General features: G+C 47.0%; 1 protein-coding gene across 1 annotated transcript in view; it reads left to right on the top strand.

The window, feature by feature from the left end:
• LOC106820084 overlaps positions 1–251 on the top strand; it is a 5,153-nt gene extending 4,902 nt beyond the window's left edge. Inside the window, exon 3 of the mRNA XM_014824644.1 lies at positions 247–251. Coding sequence (XP_014680130.1) covers positions 247–251 — 5 coding nt within the window. The remainder of the gene's footprint in view (positions 1–246) is intronic.
• The last annotated feature ends 615 nt before the right edge of the window (positions 252–866 follow it).

Here is an 866-nt window from a genome sequence, read left to right on the forward strand (position 1 = left end):
TGTGTGTGTGTGTGTGTGTGTGTGTGTGTGTGTGTGTGTGTGTGTGTGTGTGTGTGTGTGTGCGTGTACGCGCGTGTGTGTGTGCGTAATATATACATTACACCAGAAGTGAATGCTAACGAATTGTTTTTTACTCACTTCCTAATATACTATAGAGGTATCGATAAATAATCTGGTCTAATTAGCAGCAGTTGTGGCATTCCACAGAATGCGCTCAGGTTTGTAGCATTTTGAAATCTGATGCAGGTTGAGAGATCGCTGCACGACAAAAATGGCGCTTCCAAAGCTATCCAAAGAAGTTTACCAGCTCGAAACGGACGATGTCCGCATCGAATATTGCCTCGACATTCCCGACATGGCAAAGCCCTGGTTCGAAAAACACCCGGAATGGCCGATCATTGGCGCGTGGGTAGTAGACCAGGGTGCATCCTTGATGCAAAATATCGGACTTTATAAATGGGGTAAGTCAATGCTGCATTGAGCACACCATCGCGACCGCCACACATCCCCACACCACAGCACGCAGAGGACTCCTCTAATTTGCCTGTGGAAATGTCTTCTTTCCGCAGCACCTTGTTGATTCCGCCTCCCTTTTCCTTGAATAGTGTGAGTCCTTCGCTTCCTAGATTTCCAGACGTCAACGTCACGAACCGCGTGTTTCGTAAAAATTACCTCTTAACTCTTACCTCTGACTTGTCGTTGCCCTACAGTAGAGGATACTTGTGTGCGAAATAATCGAAAAAATTATGTCGCACGACCTTTTCGTTGTTCGTTGTTCTCTCCGACTCCTGTCCTCCGAATATTACGACACACGTATGCTGCGTGCCTTTGCAACAGCCAAGACCTTTGTCCGGGCAGTTACTGCT

Source organism: Priapulus caudatus, unplaced genomic scaffold (genome assembly GCF_000485595.1).
Source record: "Priapulus caudatus unplaced genomic scaffold, Priapulus_caudatus-5.0.1 Scaffold6478, whole genome shotgun sequence".
Classification (NCBI taxonomy): domain Eukaryota; kingdom Metazoa; phylum Priapulida; class Priapulimorpha; order Priapulimorphida; family Priapulidae; genus Priapulus; species Priapulus caudatus.